The 17736-nt window shown below is 37.0% G+C and overlaps 1 protein-coding gene across 1 annotated transcript in view; it reads right to left on the bottom strand.

Moving 5' to 3' along the window:
- The window catches only part of atm (ATM serine/threonine kinase), an 82715-nt gene that overhangs the window by 1176 nt on the left and 63803 nt on the right, over positions 1-17736 (bottom strand). The window contains exons 46-61 of the mRNA XM_077207614.1: positions 14599-14769; positions 14372-14491; positions 12781-12998; positions 12485-12692; positions 11808-11936; positions 11578-11718; positions 10926-11064; positions 9364-9446; positions 9120-9260; positions 8132-8248; positions 5921-6070; positions 5599-5764; positions 3946-4032; positions 3745-3859; positions 3484-3547; positions 3261-3403 (exon numbers count right to left, since the gene is read on the bottom strand). Coding sequence (XP_077063729.1) covers positions 3261-3403; positions 3484-3547; positions 3745-3859; positions 3946-4032; positions 5599-5764; positions 5921-6070; positions 8132-8248; positions 9120-9260; positions 9364-9446; positions 10926-11064; positions 11578-11718; positions 11808-11936; positions 12485-12692; positions 12781-12998; positions 14372-14491; positions 14599-14769 — 2192 coding nt within the window. The remainder of the gene's footprint in view (positions 1-3260; positions 3404-3483; positions 3548-3744; positions 3860-3945; positions 4033-5598; positions 5765-5920; positions 6071-8131; positions 8249-9119; positions 9261-9363; positions 9447-10925; positions 11065-11577; positions 11719-11807; positions 11937-12484; positions 12693-12780; positions 12999-14371; positions 14492-14598; positions 14770-17736) is intronic.

Here is a 17736-nt window from a genome sequence, read left to right as displayed (position 1 = left end):
AGTTTACTTTATTTTGCTCTCCTCACTTATATAAATGAACTATAGTGTCCTGCACACACTAGTAGAAAAATATCACAATTATATCTGGTGTCTGAATCATTTTGACTGTATATAGCAGTTATAGCCAAATCCTGTCATTACGCAGATCATTATTTAAGAGACCCGATTGTAACAATTAGCACATTCACGAGACTGTATATTTCATATTTGATATGGAAAAATACTGACATGATCACAACTTGCTGAAACTTGTACAAAATCTACTACATGCCGTCTGGTTAATAGTTATTTTTTTAACAAGTAAACGCAAGTCTATTTGCTGTGAAATCTTTACTGTTTCTTTATAGTAGTAAATTTAAGAATAACTTTTATATTGTTAGTAATATTTCAAGATGAAAACATACTGGACTGAAGCAACTCGAAGTTTACTTTATTATCCATACATCATTGTTTAGAAATGTTTTCTAAATGTATCATCAGATATTATAATCAGGCTTTTCAGCAATGCTTTTTTGTACAATCATCATTGCATTACATATGTTTTCCCCTCCACAATAAAAACTACAAAGCTTTGATTATAAAACGGAGCATTTAAATATCATACTAAGACTTGACAACAGATATTTATATGTATTTTATGTAAGTAGTCAGCTATACTGTTATAAAGATCTCATTGATTTACATTAAGATCAAATTCGAATTGCTTGTAGTTTTTGGCCATATAAATATCAGCCACTGCACCAAATTGAATATGTTTGCTCAGTTTGGGCCACAGAATCATGTTAAAATGATTTTTTTTTCCCTTGAGCGTGAGCTCTATATTCTCCTTGATCATAATATAAAATATCATATTCATAATATCATAGAATATTTTTATAAAATATATTTTCTTTAAAATAGGCTTTAAAACTACAGAAAGCTCATGAGGTGTAGTTTATGATTATGTTTCACAATTTATACCTGTCACATTCAAAATAGGGCTTCATGTTCAAGAGTAAAACTGATATTACGCCTCAAATCAGAAGTAATAGGATGTTTAACCCTTGTAAAAAACACAAGAGTGAAAAGCTGATATTTGTTCATACACAACATTAAGTTTTAGAGCCTTAAATTCAATGCATGTTCAGGGCTCCAGAGTAACATTTGAGAGCAGTAGCACCAGATCTGGGGTGTTTTTATAATCAGAAAGTTAACTTTATCATAAAATTACTATCGTTTTGCATTAACAAGTGCAGTAACTAATAATATTACATTTACTTTTTATAAATTTACATTTGACAGTAATGCTCAGAGCTTGAGTTGAGATGCAGATAAATAACTTTTTTCAACAACAGTAACACGTAAAAACCTTTCTTTTTTTTTAATGATTTTAAATATTTGCACTTTTGGTCATCACATTAAAAATAACGTTTAAATTGGATCAAATTTAGAGCTTTGAAGTGCTCGAAATAGTGTGAAGCACTTGAAAAGAGCTTGAATTCACTCTCAAATTTTTTTACAAACCCTGAAATGAAGAATGTAAAAAGATTCAACTATTTCTGCCACAATACCATGATTACAGTAAGCGTTACTACATTAAATCCATGGTGAATGCAGGTGATGTGTGGATTGAAGAGCTTTCTATAACTTGTTCGTTCATGGCTAGGGATGTGAATTTCTGCCAAAAATGGCATTCGAAAATCGAGGAGCAAAAGTCGCTTATCGTTCGAAAAAAAAGAGAAAAAAAAGAAAAAGAAAAAAACCGCACACTCACATTGACAGAAAGGGAGGCCAATTTCATCTTTAGCGATTTGTCATCAAACAAACTTTGAACAATTGAACATGTAACATGTTTTCGTCGTTTTTTAACAGTTAAAATAGAAGAAAAAAACAATAAGCACGACAGTCCGTTTTTGCATCGCCAAACCAGATGCTCGTTACATAAAAAAATAATGTCATATGTCATAATGATTGTATGCGAACCTGCCTTGTTACTGCAATAGCCTACTTTTTAAACAAATTAGTTTCAATCAAAACTATTCGTGTGATGCCACTGCGCAATACACACACATTACCGCGGGATGGCGGGTGTTCATTTCATAAACTGTGGACAATGGTAGCTTATTTAATGTAGCCTATAAATTAACATGTTCAAAAAACGGATAATGTCATCATACTTGTAGCAGTGCTATCATCGCGTAATAATCTGTTTGGTTGTAAAATGTATTACCTGAATGAAATGAACTCGAATGTATCGTCCTGTGGAATCATCCATTCACAGACATCATACGAAGATGTTCAACTAGATCTTCATCGCTGGCAAAAATATGATGCATTTGCAGATTTGCTTTCACTAGACTAAACTATAGGCCCACGGCCACTTCATCCAACGCTCTTGACGTTCTTAAATCTTCTTGTTACGACTTCATTGCGTGCAGGAAACTGAACAGACCATTCAAACTGATTTGCTAACCGATTTAGACAGATCTGTTTGATGAAGTCTTTGAACAGAATCGACTCAAAACAGTGATTCATTTGTGAATTGAGCATCGCTCATGTCCATAAAAAAAATGCAGCGCGCTTGGAATAAACTATACATTTAACAGCATGTATTGCATTAAAATAAAGTAACAAGAGGAACGTCGCCCCAACGTAAGGAAGTAAATGTAGCCCACTTTGTAGACGGTTACAGTAAAAGGTTACTACCCACCTCTGTTGGGCGCAGAGTTAACGGTCACGGTGCACTTCTTCTGTTGTTTGTTTACAATATATAAAACACTGGTATCCTATCGCGCATGCTGCGCGATCTGTGACAGTTGGCGCGCCGTCAATTATGACACATTGGAATTGCGCGAAAATAAAACGATATTCGTAAAAAGCAATTTTATGATTGAATTTCGAACGCAGTTCAACTATTTGAAGATTGAGACTCATCCCTATTCATGGCACAATGATTCTCCTGGTTTCTACGTCAGTGCTGATGCTTTATAACAGAGAATTCTGCGCCGAATTTGAAAGCTTCTTACTAGATCTTGCAGCGACGTTAATAACACTGCGGCAAATTCAAATGCTTTCCCAGCTCTGTGTAGCAAATGATTGAGAGTAAACCTGTTCTGAGTTTGAGCTGCACTGGTCTAACATCGCTCGCTGCACACTGCGAAGCGCCATCGTTTCGTTTGAAAAAGGTTGCAAAATGCGACCACAGCTGACTCATAGCTCAACCGAATGGAACAGGACACAGGACTCTTGAGTGTGTACACCCTCACAGAAATGAGCGTTACCTGGCCTTGCGATGCGCGTCGATCTCGTCTGCCGGCGTGGGGTTGAGCGTGGCGTTGAGCTCCGCCTGCTCGTCGTGCTGCTGCAGGTAGAAGGCCTTCAGGGGGTTCATGGTCCAGTCAAACAGAGGGTCGTACAGCAACACCTGCACACATAACACACACACAAAATCAAACATTCAGTTACCCACAAATGACACCTGTCAGGATAAATGAATCCGTTTACCTCCACAATGGTCAACAGGGCTTCCTGAGAACTCTTCATAACTTCCATTGTTTTCTCACAACATCTAAAAAAAGATAATAATTGTTCAGTTCCTTTCACAGAAATCAAAATACATTTTTGTTAGATTGTCACAAAACATCAAGAGTCCCATTTTGGTGTTTTCACAGTTGAATAATTTCAGGCCTGTTACAGGTTTCAGAGTAGGTTTCAAAACAGGTTTAGCGCTTTTTTCAAATGTGAAAACACCTCCTTAAGACTGACCTCCGGAAGACGCCCTCCACCCCTGTGATGCCCATCCCATCCACAATGTCCCGGGACAGTCTGAAGGGAACCGTCTCAGGGGTGGGCAAGATTTTACCCTGCTCAAACGCAACACCTGTGTGGAGAGACGGTGAAGGTGAACATGTAAAACACGAAGAGAGCTAAGAGCTTCTGAAGCGTTAGTTCTCGGTGTACACATACCGAGGTCAATGTGGACCAGTTCTGCAGTCTGTTCATCAATGAGAATGTTCTGAATGTGCCGATCGCCCAAGCCAACGATGTAACCCACTGTCAGACACAAGACACAGACAATCATGTGACTGATGTGAAAGTAGTGCTATGAAGTTGAGGAAATAATATTGGATTTTAAAGGGGTTCGGAAAATCTGAGGCCAGATGCATCTCTGTTCTGTCCCGCAGAAATGACACATCACCAGGGTCAGAAATCGACGTGTCCATTAATATTGGAACGGTATTGATTTCCAAGGGGATTTTTATTTTTACCTCATTTAATTATCTAATTAAATGCATCCATGTTGCCTTTTACGTCAAATAAGCCTGCATGCATTTAACCAGGTACTTCAATCAGTCAGAATACTACAGACCATTATCAATAAAATGTTATCAACATTAACAAAAGCCATCTTTACAGCTGAGGTAGAACAGACATAGCATTTATGTTTATTTACACACACCAGGGTTTGTACAGATACTGTAAAATGAAATTCCAGGACTTTAAGCACTACTTTTTTGGTTGTGAAAGACTACAATCAGAGATCGCACTTATCAAACAATATCTTTAGTGTTTTTAAACTCTAATTACAGATATATAAGGTCTCTAAAATACAACTTATAACGTATTTAATAATATATATATATATACTATTACAAAGTTTATAATGGCTATTATTGTTCAATAAATAATATTCTACATTATAATGTTGGCGTATTTTGTATCGAGAAAAGGTCTGATGGGGGTTTACGCAGTGTTAATTTTGCATGAAAAGATTGTATGTGTGTTTTTTTTTCAAAAAAATGACATTTCATATATATTGTATTTGAATAAGTCAAGCACTTTTCGAGTACCTCTTCATAAATATGGCTGTTTTTAAGGGTTTTCCAGGACTTCAATTTCAAAAAGTCAAATTCAAGTACTTTAAACATCTTGTACAAACCCTGACAGACTGTTCAATGTTGCTCAAAGGAGGTGATTATTATTGTAGTAGTAGTGATGTCATTTAATAAAATGCATAAAAAAATGTGTTTGGACAAATTGCATGTCATATTCTGGCTACACACTTTTTACACATTAGAAAACCAAGACTTCACAGTAATTATTTTAGTAGCATGTAAACAAATCTAGGAATAAATGATATAAAGAATGTGAGCTAATAGCATTTCCCATCACTGAAGCGGTCCATGACTACAATGAATCCTTTACTTATATTGTATCTGCTCTTTGTTTGTGATAATCAGCCGCATGTAGTCCGTGAGTGTGATCAATGAACAAAACCCCAGTGTTTTCAGTGGCGACTCATATAAACGCCTCGGACTGGCCTCTGCATTCATAAACTCAACAGAAACGACTGTGATTGGTTTTAATGCTCAATGCTGCATCTAAATGTCATGTCGCAAACATCACTTTTCATTCATTTCATAACAGCTGTATTAGATTTATTTAGAAATTGTACAGAGGCATTTTCTGCCCCCTTATCTTGAATTTGGAGACCATTTTTGTTCATTTCGGGTGTATTTTGCCCCAAGCCCCCGTTATTTTCCGACCCTGCATGCCAGCTATAATCAGTTTATGGTCAAATGGAAAACTTTTGAGTAATGATGTTGTGTGTATGAGTACCGATAGAAGAGGTGGCCACACTGCGAGTGTACGCTAGCTGTCTCTCCAGCCACACGGCAGGATCTAGGAAGCGCTCCATGCAAAAGTATCGGAATACTGGCCGAAATTTCCCGCACACTTCCGTGAAAGCCTGAAGTTTGCCATCGAATTCCAGCCTTTGAGCCTCCTACATCATCACAGCGAGAACACGAGTCAAATATTTCATAAATAATAGTTTTTTTAAAGACAATCCCTAATATTACAAACCAACAGTTCATATTAAAATGCCTGTAAGAATGATTCAGCTGGATGACAAATTAAATAAGGCAATACAATCCAGTACCATCATTTTCTTGCGACAGACCATGTTGGGCCAGTCTTGTGGGCGGAAGCGTTTGTGTGCCCCCTCCTGTGGGTCCACCAGGAACTCTCCGATGGGCACAGTACCAGAACACCACTCCAAAACACCACTGCGCTGGGAGAATGGCACCACCTGGTACAAACACATGGCTCAGTGTTGATAAAGTCATATGCACATATTCAGTACAGCTCTAAAAGCTATTTTACTTGACCCAGTAAGCGCACACACATTGTCATATCGTGCATTAAATTGTGTATTCAAATTGTTTAATGCACAGCTAGCCGTGGATTAACCTGCTTATATTATGGTTATTTGCCAGAATTAACAAATTAAAGCTATGATTGATGTTTGCAGAATAATATTTGACTAAATGTATAAAATGTATGAATGTATAAAATATTTGACTAAATGTATATAATGATGTTATGTTGTGGCTCATTAGATCTAGCATTCTGCCCACTTTAAATCAGACATTAAATTCAAGAAGAAGGTCCTTTTAGAAGAGAAGTTAAGAAATGGCTTTTTTAGCTATGTTTCTAGAAGTTATTATGCGATATGTTGATGTGTGTTGTTTTGATTTCATTCCCATTATGAACTGCTTGTCCATTTTTGAATACAGAGGACCACAATGGAAATAAGCCTATGGCTTTTTCGACAGTTTTTAAAAAAAAAAAAATTATGTGTATGAATTGGTCTTTTGGGCATTATTGTACTTGTTTTAACTTTTATTGTCAAATAAATCAAATTTTAAAAAAAGACAGAGATGAAGCAGTGTGGCAAAATTACTTTATTTCATACTTGATACGGTCCAAGGTCCAAATGACAGTTTCATTGCAGCTTCAAAGGGCTTTAAACGATACCAGACGATGAATAAGGGTCTTATCTAGCGAAACCTTCGGTCATTCCAAAAATAAATAAAAACGTTTAAGTTTTATAAGCACCAATGCTCGCCTTGCTCTGTGATGTGCGTTCGTGACGGCACGTAATACGCAATTACGTTGAAAAGGTCACGATTGACGTAAGCGGAAGTACCGAGTCAGTGTTTATAAATATATACTTTTAGCCTTTTTAATATTAAAACACCCAGGATACGCACACGAAATGGGCATTTTAAACGGTAAACTGACACAAAGACATTTTAATTTATGTGTATATGGTCCTCCTTCCTCATATTTGTAAACACTGACTCAGTACTTCCGCTTACGTCAATCGTGACCTTTTCAACGTAATTGCGTATTACGTGACGTCACGAACGCTCATCACAGAACAGAGCAAGGCGAGCATTTGTGCTTATAAAACTTAAACTTTTTTATTTATTTTTGAAATGACCGATCGTTTCGCTAGATAAGACCCTTATTCATCGTCTGGTATCGTTTAAAGCCCTTTGAAGCTGCACTGAAACTGTCATTTGGACCTTGAACCGTTTGGGACACATTGAAGTCCATTATATGGAGAAAAATCCTGGAATGTTTTCATCAAAAACCTTAATTTCTTTTCGACTGAAGAAAGAAAGACATGGACATCTTGGATGACATGGGGGTGAGTAAATTATCAGCTAAAGTTTTTTTTAAAGTGAACTAATCCTTTAAGTGTTAAATGTTTTAATATGCTTTAAGACAAATCATGTGTAAATTCATAAGTCAACACCATTGCTGAGAATTTTCTCCTTAAAACTGCAGTGAACCAAAGACAGTCTCTAAAACACGTTTTGAAATCGCTGGTGTTTCTGACGTCACAAACTACCTTGTAACCAATCAGATCAACGTGTGATCGTCAACGAGTGGATCTCTGAGCTGAGTGAGTGAGTGGAGGCGGGACTCATTTGCATATTCATAGAACCGCGTATACTAAATGAGGCAAGGGTGTCGAGTTACATTCAAGCCATTTTAAGGCATGAAGAATTTTATTTCCTAGAAATAAAGAAAAAATTAAATATGTAATTTTGGTTATCAAAGATGAGTTTTAATGGATACAATTATTGACTACAGGGGGATTTTAAAAGATTTTAAATGCACACCTTTTCAGGCAATCAGAATCGAGTATTCAGACCGACCATGGTGTTAAGCTTTTAAGTGCATGCACATAAAGCTTAAATCATAGACATCATGAAACATCTGCTGAATACTGTTAATAAATGTTTTGGTTCATAAAACCAGATGTGCTATCAGGATAGTGTGTGAAGGGTGTCTTTACTTTGTAACGGCGGATGTTGAGTTTCCTCTTGCGAGTTTCTGCGTTACGCTGGAGAAGAGTGGAGCACATGTGAAAGACCTGCTGCATCACTGCGTCCTGCCTCAGATCATCCTGACCCTGTGCCAGAACACATTACCTCACGTCAGGCTCAATTATTAACAAGGCCGATCGGCAAACCTACACAAGTTTTAAACAAGTAAGAAGATTAAGACATGTCCAAGCCATTTTGGCCCCACTCTGTATCTAACACAAACATAGAGGTCTCCAGTGGTTCAGTGTCCAAATACTTTATAAAAAAAACGAAAAAACAACTAAGGCCTTGTGTCCACCAAAGTGTTTTTAGCCAGCTGAAAACGCTAGGCGCTCTGCTGAAAACACCTAGCTGTGGGCGCTTGAGAGCGTTTTGGCAGCGTAGCATTTTTTTCAGTTGAGACGCTTTGCTTGTTATGATACGGAATATCTGCAAAAGTGTTGCTAGTATCTCATTTCACACATATTTTATTTCTGTGTTGATTCTATAATAAACTGTCGATACAATGTAACGTATTTTCTCTGGCTCTTGTTTTAAATGATTTTGATCCGTTATTATGCTTGTTGTTGTCGTCTGTTGACGTTGAACAAGCAGAATGTGGCGTTTGGTCGGTGTGACATTTGTCCCGCCCCTCCTCCACTGTGATTGGACGGTTGGGTAAAAAGTGACAGTGATGAGCGCTGCGTTTTACCCAAAATTGAACATTCTTCAACTCTCGGCGACCAGTAAAAAACGCCGGGCGTTCAGCGTGAAAAAAATGCTCAGCGCCTCGTTACGCTCATGGCGTTTAAAAAATCCAGCCCCCCCCATTGAAAACAATTGGAAAAATACGCCAGCTGCGTGAAAAAAACGCTTTTATAGGACACACGGCCTTAGTGAAATAAGAAATCAGCTTTTTGACTGTTTAAGAAACAAGAAAAACTGTGAAGAGGTGATGGTGTTCTTGGATAACCAGACCTTGACTAGCTGTCTCCTGCTCTTGCCGTCTGAACCCACACAGTCGATTATTTTGGGTAGGTTCACGCCTCCAGCAAGGTGAAAGTGAGGTTTGAATGACCTGACAGTCACAAGGTCTTCATATTTGCCTGATGGGTCCACCTGAAAGAAATGCCCACATGCACAACAACAAACTCAAGTAAGCACATCACAGAGCACAGGCTTCTCTGACCAAAAAGAAGATCTTTCAGTGATCATGTGTCACCTTGATGTCCATGGTGGGAATGACGACATCATTGAGGTCTTTGATTTGCATGATGGGTTGTTCCTGTGGAATAGCTATAGCTTCTACACAGAAAAGACATCATATTTAACAATAAACAGTCTGTAGTCAGAATATAACATTTATAACGCTGACCATTTTGACTCTAAAATTCTAACAGAGAAGAGAAGAGCTGCAAGGGGAAGTTATTTTGATTATATATATATATATATATATTTGTAAATTATTTATCCATGCACATATTTTTTTTATTCATGTTCCTCGTAATCTATAATCAAAATAACTTCCCCTTGCAGCTCTTCTCTTCTCTGATGATGTGTTTACTGGTGTGGGGGCGGAGCAACCTGTCACTCACAGGAGATCCACCAATAGCAAACCACAACCATCCAATAGATTCCTAATGGACCAAATCAATCCAACCCTACATGTGATCTTGTTCGTGTCACAATGCACGAAAAGACCATGTTCGTTTCTTACCTACTTTACCATCATGCCAAAGCACAATCCTGTAGTGTATTGCACCCCATTAGTGTAAAACTCTGATAGGAACCATTCAATAATATTGCTAATTAAATAACTACTAATTAGTAAATTAGCTGGTGCTTTTATCCAAAATGACTTGATGTACAGTAATTTTGTGAGTGAAAAATGGATCTTCAAACACTTGTGTTTTTAAAAAAAAGTGTAACAATTGGTCAGTAAAAGCAAGTGCCTAATCCTAAAAAAAGGTATTAGTCCACTTCAGGACATTATATACTATTTGGTTTATACTTCATTTAAGATATGCAGTTTTTGCAAACATATTAAAATTTGAGACATGTCTAAAGTCTAAACCATGATGCGTGTCATTTTTGTTGTTGTTGTTGTTGTTGCAATAAACACTAAAATAAACTAAATAAATAGATACAAATTATAATTACAATGTTTAATTATAATTACAAAGGTGGGTAACAATATTGACTCATTAATATCAACAAATTAACGGGTTTAGAATAACATAAAGGTTTTAATTTTGGTGAACTAATAAGTTATGATCACTATGATCAGAAGAGGTTAGTTTGATAAGGGCTGTGATATTGATAAACTAACACTTCTCATATATTAACCCTCTGGGGTGTTTAGGCCCTGGAGAAGTGTTGATATGTCCTAACATTTGTGCTTTTTTTCAGTTGATTATAAATATATTAATGGCTAAAGTCTGATTACACTGTATTAAGCACAAACAGGGCTAAAATAATATGTTAGGAACATGTTTGTACTTTTGTAAAAATAAAACAAATCCACCAAAATGCGCCGGTGCGTTTGTCGACCCCAGAGGGTTAAAGAAAACAACCATTTGAGCAAAAATGTTAACAGCAATTACATTTTTTTTCTAAAATCAACTAAAAATCAACTCAACATTCAATATATCTATTACTTATCAAGTAAACACTGAATTTGTACAATTATTGCTTAAAAAGTTGAACCTTTAAGTGCAAAATGACTTGCATGATAATGGGAATAGACAGGAAGTGAATCTCATCAGATGGTTGACTTTTACTCACTCTTTTCAGTTTTATGGCGACTGGCGTCCATGTATGCCAAAGTGATGTAGGCATTGCAAAGCGCCTCAATGTCTTTGACCATCTTGGGTCTCTTTTTACGAACCACATCAATGATTTTTCGAGCGACCTCGGCCCGTTCCTACAGACCAACACATTTAATTGAGGCATTTAGTAACAAAAATGTTAGTCAGGACATAACGCTACTGTAAAACTTTTTGATTTCTACATAGAATGTTTCCATGTTTTATTAACAGTTCATATTAGTATTGTGTATTTAGCATGGTAACTTAGTTTCCAACTATTTCCACAACTTATTTTATTATGAAAAAATAGTTTGGGACTGCTATTTACTGTTATTCATCAGTGTTAGTGATATTCTTACAGTTTATGTGTATGTTAAATAAAATGGGACGGTACTTCTGTGTGTGTCAACTATTATTGAGAAATAAATACTTGATTCATATTCCTGAACATTTGGGTCATGGCTTAATGACAATGGGAGAATGTGTGTCCCATGGCCAAACCAGTCGAGAACCACTGATTTAGACATTTAAACTCCTAGAGCAGAGCAGAAATATCTTCTCATAACAAATGTTTAGCTAATGCAGCCACAATGTAAAAGACTTATGATTATGTCTTCTGTGTTTTATACCAAGTCCAGAGGTGAAGGTTGGCGGGCACTGCTCTTGGATGTACGGCTGCGAGAGAAACTGTCATCCTTGTTGGCGTTGACCAGTGCCAAAATGATGAAGAGAGTGTGGTGGGGGTGGTCAGTGGATGACTGACAGATCAGCTGATGACAGAACATATTTCAGTTGTGCGTCTATGGTAGATTTCACTTATGAGGTTCAAATTCTGGAAAAAAATAAAGTAAAATGTTACCTCGTTTAGAACATGATGGAAGCCCACGTCCTGTGAGGTCATGGCACTGGACACTTTAGTGCCCATTCGAGCAGCCAACTGGTACATCAGGGGCAGGAACTTATATGATGGGATTTTCTTTACAGCACTCTAATAAAAACACAACACAGAATCTGTAGATTCTAGAACAGGGCTATTCAATTAATTTAAAATTGGGGGCAGTTCATGAAACTGAGGCAAAATAAGGGGCTGCTTTGTTTTAAAAAGTGGGTGGGACTTTGCTAACACAATGCTAAATCATAAATCAGATGTATGTACAATAATATTACAATGTCCAGCAATTGATTTAAATAGTACATTGGATTTAATTTGTCGTTTAATGAGGTCTAATATATGTTGTTAGTGGTGAGAATTTTCACGTGAATAAATACATAGACTATTTAAAGAGGTTCTGGGTTCGAAATCCGCACTCGAATAGGTTTTTCTGGTTTTGTTTTTTTTCTCATCAAAACCGATTATGTTTATCAGTGGTTGAATATCAGGCAGGGACACGTTTGTGACAAATTACGCCTAAAGGGCCGGTTCAAAATCCCTGGGGCCGCCAATTGAATAGCCCGGTTCTAGACCCTATTTAGAGACTTTCATCTCTGCTTTCTCCATCTTGCAGTGCTTTGTACTTCTGGGAGATGTTGTCATACCTTCATCATGTCATTCACGGTTTTGACATCTGCATTCTCCAGCCAGAGGGAGGCCAGTCTAAAGACCCAGGTGTCATGTTCTTCTCCCAGCTCCAGGCACTGAATGTAGTTCTCCACGGCCTTGAGAAGGAAGCGGTTGCGGTCGGCCTGTAGGTTAGCCAACGCCTTGACGTCCAGCTCTAGTTCTCTCTGAACTTTCACTGTGTACCTGCACATGAAAAACAGACATGTTTAAGACTTTGTATATGTGTAACTGGTGAGCAAAAGATTTCTAAAAAAGATAGCTTCATGTTGACCTGTTGTTGACGACCTTCCTCTCCCGCATCAGGTCAACTTCCTCCTTGGCCTTCTCCAGGAGAGCATGCTTGTTCTCAAACTCAGATGACTTCATGTAGTTTTCGATGCTCTGGTACTGTGCGTCAGAAAAACGGGCAAGCGAAAAGAAAGCCTGGGTCTTCTGGCTCTGAAGTTTAGCGTCTGAATCTCCACAGTGGTCCTCAATGACCTCCACAGCCTATCCAACAATAACACATCATTAATACTAGCACAAAGGATATGGTACCGTGGCACTTCGATATAGTGCTGCATGATTAGGGTAAAAAATCGAATTCAGAATTTTCTTATAAAATGTGATTTAAAAAAATTCCAGGTTTGCTGTACTTGTTTGTAGGGCTGCACAATTTGGTTACAATTTTTGGTTTTAATTAATTACTGAAAAAAATCTAAAAAGATTACTACTGTAATATTTCACTGTAAAAAAGTATTTAAGAAATATAATATAATAATAAAAATTATCGTGTAAAAACAAATTGCCGTACTTACATTTATTTCATTAAATTGCAGCCTTTGGGATTTGATAATCACTCTCAACTCACTATGGTGTTCCGCATTAGATATTGATGGTGTATTGACCCAACCTGTTCTTACGGTTCGCAACCTAGGAGTTACCTTCGATTCCACACTCCTTCACTTCACACATTTCTTCTCTCACCAATTTGTCCTTTCTTCATCTCCACAACATTGCCAGGCTGTGTCCTATGCTTAGCTCCACTGATGCTGAAGGCTTTGTTCATGCATTCGTTACCTCACGTCTTGAATCACGTCATTGCAATGCTCTCTTTTGCTCGACGCTCTTCCCAATAATTGAATCAATAGGCTCCAGAACATTCATAATTCTGCTTCAATGGATCTCACCTTTTCCAAAAAGTGTTCTCATATCCCCCCCATCCTCCGCAATCTACTCTGGCTGTCTCTTTCCTATCAAATCTAATATAAATTCCTCCTCATCATTTTCAAAGCTCACCACTGCCACTCTGAAATATATTTATGACTTCTGTCACCCCTACTCCCCACTTCGCTCGCTTATGTCCTCCAGTAAGGGGTCTCTTGTTACACCCTGCTTTACGCTGTCAATATTTAGAGGTAGGCGTTCAGTGTTGCGTCTCCCAAATTGTAGAATTGTACAATCGCTCCGGGACATATCAATATCCCTGACTTCAAGAGAACTAAAAACCCAGCTCTTCCTTAAATGATTGTGTGTGTGTGTGTTGCCGTATTATGTACTTTTCACTTGTTCTCTCCGACTTTATAGTTATATTTTTCCATTGTTGTATTGTAAAGCGTCCTTGAATTGGCAGAAAGGTGCTATATAAAATAAACATTAATAATATTATTATTATAATATCGGGTTTTTGGTTTTATTTTGATTAAACAAGCAGCCCTACTTTGATATTTACCATTGTACAGATTTGTGTTATAAAGTTTATTCTATATGAATATCATATGCAATGACACTAGAAAAGAAAAAGTGCACACTTAGACTACTTATATGTATGTAGAATTCCTTTTATTTCCCATCATGCCTTGCAGAATATATGAGTGCTTTACCCTCTCCAGATATTTCTCCAGTATGATAGCAGGGCTCTCCAGACAGGATTCAGCGAGCCAGCTTCCACACAGTCTCAAACACTCAGAATACACCGGCACCACAGCAGGGTTCTCACACACCTGTTCACACAGAGACGTTCTGTGTTATTCAGCAGATATGCGAGTACTTGGCACTAGTACTTGGCACTTGTGGTTAAGGAAGACACCTTAACCACATTTCAACTCACCAGATCCTCTAGTTTTTGGATCATCTGTTTGAGCAGCCCCAGAGCCAGCCCGTGCTCCTTCTTCACCCAGAACACCTGCGCCTCCTCCAGCTGGCAGGCCCATGAGCTGCTGCCGCCACCACCACTGACCAGCCTGTGCTGCTTCATGTGGAAAACGGCTCGCTCGGCCAGCTACAACAACATATGCATAACATATGCCTTTTCATTATATAAGAAAATACCATAAAAGGGGCGTTTTATTTCATGACAGAGCACAAACACACTCTTCAGGCAAAATATTTCACAAAAGGTTTGGTAGGTATTAATATACGAAGCAAAAGTCTTATTGTTCAAAATGATGATTGCTTTATACAACTTAAGGTATACCCAAGTTTACCCGGATACATACAGCACACTCATGTTACTCAATTCTGACTTTTTTCTCATAATTGTAAGTTTATATTTCGCAATTCTGACATAATAAGTTAATAACTAATGATCGTTGCGACGGAAGTGAATCAAAACTAACTTTAGCTGGACAATAACTTTATTCTAGAGCTGCTGTAAAGCCAAAACTCTGTTACTTTAATTTCCTATTATCTTCTTCTTCTTCTTAAACTTTATTTTAACAGGGGAACCAGACTGAGACCGAGATCTCTTTTTCAGCTGAGCCCTGTGAAACATGTAAACATATACAATGTCATACATTAAGAATACATACACAAAGAAGACATCCAAATCAACAAAAACAATCACAAACACATAAGACATCATATAAATCCTCCAATACATTTTTAAAACGGGCCAGGGACATAAGATTGTTTATCTGAAGTTTGATCTGCAATTTATTCCATATATATGGGGCAAAATAACTAAATGCAGACCTAGCCAGTTCTGTTAAGATTGATGGGGTCTTTAAATGTAATCCACCTTTGGGATCTTGTTAAAATATGTGTATGTCTAATAAAAAGCAAAGAAGATATGTAAGGAGGTAATTGTAAAAGAAGAGCTTTGTAAATAAAAAGGAAAGCATGTTTCTAACGTCTCACAGCAAGAGAGGTCCATCCCACATGTTGGTATAAAATACAGTGATGAGTTTTATAGTTATCACCAGTGATAAACCTAATTGCACAATGCACAGTGATATATAGCATCCAGAGGTTTTAATGTAGCGGTAGAAGCGTGCATATAAATTATATCACCATAATCTAAAACAGACATAAAAGTGGCCTGAATAATTTGTCTTCTATGAAGAGATGACAAACAAGCCCTGTTTCTATAAAGGAACCCCATTTAGATGTTTAGCTTTTTACTAAGTTCAGCAATATGCTTTTTAAACGAAAGCCTTTCATCTAACCATACACCTAGATATTTATATTCGGAGACCTGTTCAATTGGAGTACCATCCAGGCTAGTAAGTACAAAAGTATTTCTTAAGGAAAGTCTTGTCTTAGAAAAAAACATAAAATTTGTTTTCTTAGCATTTAAAACCAATTTAAGTTTTAAAAGAGATCTCTGTAAAATCTTAAAATCAGACTCCAACATCGTTAAAGCTTGCTCTGCTGAAGGGGCAGTAGCATACAACACAGTATCATCTGCATAAAAATGAATTTGACATTTTCTAATACCATCACCAATATTGTTTATATACAACGAAAACAACAATGGACCAATTACTGAACCTTGAGGCACCCCTTTTAGTAATGCTAATGGCTCTGACCTAACCCCATCAACAAAGACGGCTTGAGATCTATCTGTCAGGTAGTTAAAGAACCATCTGCAGGCATCAGGACCCAGCCCGATAAATGAGAGATTACTCAAAAGTATATCATGGTCTACAGTGTCAAAAGCTTTAAAAGCATTATCACTGTAAAGTTGCTTTGAAACAGTCCATATTGTTAAAAGTGCTATATAAATGAAGGTGACTTGACTTGACATCTTTTCTAAGAATTGTGAGACATAAACTTGCAATTGCGAGTTACAAAGTCCAATTCTAAGGAAAAAAAGATCACACATACACATCACACTTTTTACCACAGAATTGCAAGTTCATATCTCACAATTCTGACTTTATAACACGCAAATGCGACTTTATATCACGCAATTCTGACTTTATATCTCCCAATTGCGTATTATGAAGTCAGAATTGCGAGATATAAACATGCAATTCTAAGAAAAAATCTGAATTGCGAGTTCATTTCGCGCAATTGCGAGTTTATATCTCACATTTCTGACTTTATAACACGCAATTGCTACTTTATATCACGTAATTCTGAGATAAAAGAGTCGCAATTAACTTTTTTATTTATTATTCTGTGGCGGAAACAAGCTTCCATAGACATCGGTGTTTATGCAGTATCTGAACACTAACCTTTTATCCCAGTACTTCTGTGATTGTTTGAATTATTGCAACACAAAAATGATGATACTTTGTGGTTAAAAAGACTGTTTGTGAAGCTGTTTAATACTTATACATGACAACTGCTCTCTCTGGCTCAGCGGCAGCACAAACGCAGATCTGAATCAGTGTGATCGTACTTGCCGAAGGTTTAATAAACACAGCTGAATCGATGTCATATAGGAAAAAAGTTTCGCGTGGGTGTTTGAATCGAGATCACGATCTTTTAACGATTAATTGTGCTGCTCTATCACCCAGTGATAAATTAAACCATATATATATATGAAATACATCCTACTTTACCTGCATACATACAGTATTCTCACATAAAGCAATATGTACTATATTAAATCTTTGCTGCCTGATTGTTTATATCGTATCAAAATGTAAATTGTTTATTGCTCAGCTCTATATATAAAGCTGGACATATATCCAACTTTATCCACATACATACGGTACACCAATGTAAAGCAATATATAACATATATAGCTAATCTACCTGATTTTTTATTTCATTGAAAAATCTAACTATATTATCGGCCAGCTCTTTATATAAACTTGGGTATATAAATTATGTCCAACTTAATCTGCATACATACAGTATACATGTGTAGGGCATGTATTATGTGTACTATAAAGCAAACTACCTGTTTCGTTGTATCGTCACAAAATGTCAACTATATTTTCGCCCAGATCTGCTAAAAGTGACTTTAAGGTATTACTATATTATTATAAGCATTAACATCATGGTTTTCTGCAAA

Source organism: Siphateles boraxobius, unplaced genomic scaffold, assembly GCF_051911475.1.
Source record: "Siphateles boraxobius isolate OS27281-9 unplaced genomic scaffold, OSU_SipBor_1 6, whole genome shotgun sequence".
Lineage (NCBI taxonomy): Eukaryota > Metazoa > Chordata > Actinopteri > Cypriniformes > Leuciscidae > Siphateles > Siphateles boraxobius.
The sequence above is the reverse complement of the archived record's forward strand: the minus strand, read 5'-3'. Positions and strand labels throughout refer to the sequence as shown.